Below are 3,617 nucleotides of genomic sequence, written 5' to 3'. Positions count from 1 at the left end.
AGTTTGTTTCAAACATATAAAGATTTGCACCAATCAATAATGAAAAGAGTATTACAGGAAGCTCACGAAACAGGTAATGCCAACTTTTGAAAACATGTTCAACATCATTAGTCATCAGGGAGATGCAAATTAAAAATACAATGAAAGATCTGTGTAAACCCACTAGTATGATTAAAATTTAAAAATACTATCAAGTATTAAGTGGTTCTGAAATTGTGGAGCTGCAGAAACTATCATAGATGATGAATGGAAGTGAAAATTGGAACAGCAATATTGCAAAACAATTTAGAAATAGATATTTCATTTTATGATACATAGAACATCCAAACAAGTACCTCCACACATAAAAAGAGAGGGGTGGGATAGGGAGGATGGGAGGAAGTCTCAAGAGGGAGGGGATATGGGGATATATGTATAAATACAGCTGATTCATTTTGTCGTATAGAAGAAAGTAGCATAATAGTGTAAAGCAATTATACACCAATAAAGATCTGGAAAAAAAAAGAAATGCTATTATCAAAAAGACAAAAATAACAAGTGTTGATGAGATTGTGGAGAAAAGAGAACACGTGCACTGTTGGTGAAAATGTAAATTGATGCAGCTATTATGCAAACAGTAGGGGGTTTCCTCCAAATATTAAAAATAGAACTACCATAGGACCCAGCATTTCCACTTCTGGGTGTACATAAAAAGAAGAAAAAATTTGCTGCAAAATATATGTGCACCCTCACTTTTTTGCAGCATTATATATAGTAGCTAAGATGGACTTAAGTGGTCATTATTGAATAAATTGATAAAGAGATGTGAACATGTATATGTGATAAAGTATTTTTCAGCTGTAAAAAAAGAATAAAATCTTGCCAGTTGCAACGTCATGGATCATGAATGGACTTAAAGGCATTATGCTAAGTGAAATAAGTCAGAGAAAGACAAATATTACATGATCTCATATATATGTAGGATCTAAAACAACAACAGCAACAAAAATAAACTATGCAGAATACAAATTGGTAGTATCCAGAAGAGGGCTGTTGTGGGCAAAATGGGTCAACGTGATCAAAAGATACAAACTTCCATTTATAAAATAAATAAATCATGGTGATATAATGTGCAATATGATGATTGTAATCAGTAATGCTGTATTGTATATTTGAAAGTTGCTAAGACAGTAGATCTTAAAATTTTTCATCACAAGAAAAAATAATGTTTGACTATGAATGGGGACCGATGTTAACCAGATTTATTGTAGTGATGATTTTACCACCTCTATAGATGGAGAATCATTATATTGTGTGCTTGAAACTAACATAGTGTCACATGTCAATTATATCTCTATTTTATAAAGACTAATGTACATTTGTGAAAGGAGCATCAGTATCCTTCATTGCTCTGGAATTCTCTAATAGAAATATTTTCAAACAGCTTGTTAGTGACAGAACAAAAAAGGAAATCCTATTTCCTAACTTCAGCTTTATTCACCTTTTCATTACTTAATGGCTTTTAACACTCCACAGGACTTTACTAGAGCTGATTTAATGTCCTTGTTTCTCAGACAGTAGATAACAGGGTTCAAGGTTGGGGGTACTACAGAATAGAACATAGACACTAGTAAGTCTAGAAGAGAAGGCTCACTGGATGCTGGCTTTAAATAAGCAACAGTGCCTGTTAGAAGGAATGTACCTACAACAATGAGGTGAGGCAGGCAGGTGGAAAAGGCTTTGGACTTATTCACTCTGGTTGGGATTTTTAACACCGTGGAGAAAATATACACATAGGAGACCACAATGCAAACCAAACATGAAAATGCATAACAGACTCCTATGGCCACACTAATGGTGATAGTTACACGTTCTTGAGAACAAGTGAGTTTTAGTATGGCAGGAACTTCACAAAAGAATTGATGTACCTTATTGGACCCACAAAAATTCAGAGAGAATGTCCCAGTTGAGTACAAGATTCCCAAGGCCCCTCCATTGAGCCAGGACACAGCCATCAAAAGGACACAGGCCCTTTTGCTCATGACAGCTTCATAATGCAGAGGGTGGCAGATGGCAACATATCGGTCATAGGACATCACAGTGAGGATACCAATCTCTGACCCAGCCATTAGTACTACCAGGAAGAGCTGTAACACACACCCCAGGTAAGAGATGGATTCAGTGAAGGTGATGCAATTGAGGATAAATTTGGGGACTGTGGTAGAAATAAGACACAGATCTAAGAAGGACAAATGCCTGAGGAAGAAGTACATTGGTGTGTGGAGGCGTTGGTCAAGAATTGTGAGGGAGATAATAATTAAATTATCCAACATGGCCGCTAGGTAGATCAGTGAGAAGGGCACAGCCTGCAGCCCCGACAGCATCTGATTCTCAGTAAATCTCACAAGCAGGAATTCCATTGTCAGTGTTTGATTCATTATATTTTAAAAGTATAAGCCACCTATTGAAAAAAGAAAAATTTTACATTAATATAACAAATGAAATATCATTTGCTCCTTTATTTTTAATATATATATATATATACACTTTAATATTATGGGCTAGATAGAAATTTTAAAATACCAAGATATTCATATTTATAGCTGCCTTAGGTATAAAACTATGAGTATTACAATCCAATATAACTGAGCTTAAATTTATTGTGAAAGAAGAAAATAACTCCACTTCCCTCTCTTATTACTTGAAATTAATTTTGACTAAGTTTATTTCTAATGGGAATTTAAGGATTGACTGTAATTATAATTGAATAGAGTACACATTTTTATGCATAAGTATCTTGGTTGATGTAATTTTGGTGTGGATTAAAAGTCATGGAGGAATTTTCCTCTGACTATTGCTATTTGTTAAAATAATCATTATTATGAGGGGATTCTCTAATTTTTAATCACTTCCCATCAAAGGACACTAAGATTGTACCCCATCTTTTTGTTAAAAAATAATTATTTGGTGAAAATGTCATTATAATGTCTCTTTTCACTTTAGTGAAAATACCTAGTATATCACAAAGAAATTAGAAAGCTACTCTGGTAATTTTGACAAATTGGGTTACAAATGTATGGTGCCATTTTTGATGAAAATAGAACAATTTGACTATAAGGCAGATATTTAGCCTACTTTTTAATGAAAGACTTAATTAAGACCAAGAACCAACAAACATTAGTGATACTGACTGCATCTAATGAGAAAAGCAGAGTGTCTTCCTATCTTAAAGACACATAGGATTTATCACCTAAATTTCTCATATACCCCAACATGGGGGAGGACTCTGATCACATATTCTTCTTTCAGATCATTCTTTAGTGCCTTTCTCTGATTTTACTTTAGCATCATTTCAATTACAATTTCTTCACTTTCCCATGCAGGCTATTTTCTTCACCAATATTTGTGTGTTTTTTAATTGATCACTCTAATTTAAGAAAAATAATAATCTTCCTTAACCTCTGTAAGTGAAACAACTTTTCAAACACAAGGCTCTGACTGGGTACTAAGTACAGAAGCAGAGAGGACTCTTCCTTCACTCCTGAAAATGTCATAATCAGCCCTTCCCTTCTCTCAGACTTCTGAGTAATTCCTGGCCCTAAGCCCATCTCTGCCGCTTATCTCTGCAACAGTTGTAC

The 3,617-nt window shown here is 34.4% G+C and overlaps 1 protein-coding gene across 1 annotated transcript; it reads right to left on the bottom strand.

The window, feature by feature from the left end:
- Positions 1-1,487: 1,487 nt before the first annotated feature.
- On the bottom strand, positions 1,488-2,399 carry LOC130836097 (olfactory receptor 14K1-like). The gene has a single exon (XM_057708061.1). It carries the CDS (start codon positions 2,397-2,399, stop codon positions 1,488-1,490), a length of 912 nt encoding a protein of 303 aa, XP_057564044.1.
- Positions 2,400-3,617: the final 1,218 nt, after the last annotated feature.

This window comes from Hippopotamus amphibius, chromosome 15 (assembly GCF_030028045.1).
Source record: "Hippopotamus amphibius kiboko isolate mHipAmp2 chromosome 15, mHipAmp2.hap2, whole genome shotgun sequence".
In the NCBI taxonomy this organism is placed as follows: domain Eukaryota; kingdom Metazoa; phylum Chordata; class Mammalia; order Artiodactyla; family Hippopotamidae; genus Hippopotamus; species Hippopotamus amphibius.
The sequence above is the reverse complement of the archived record's forward strand: the minus strand, read 5'-3'. Positions and strand labels throughout refer to the sequence as shown.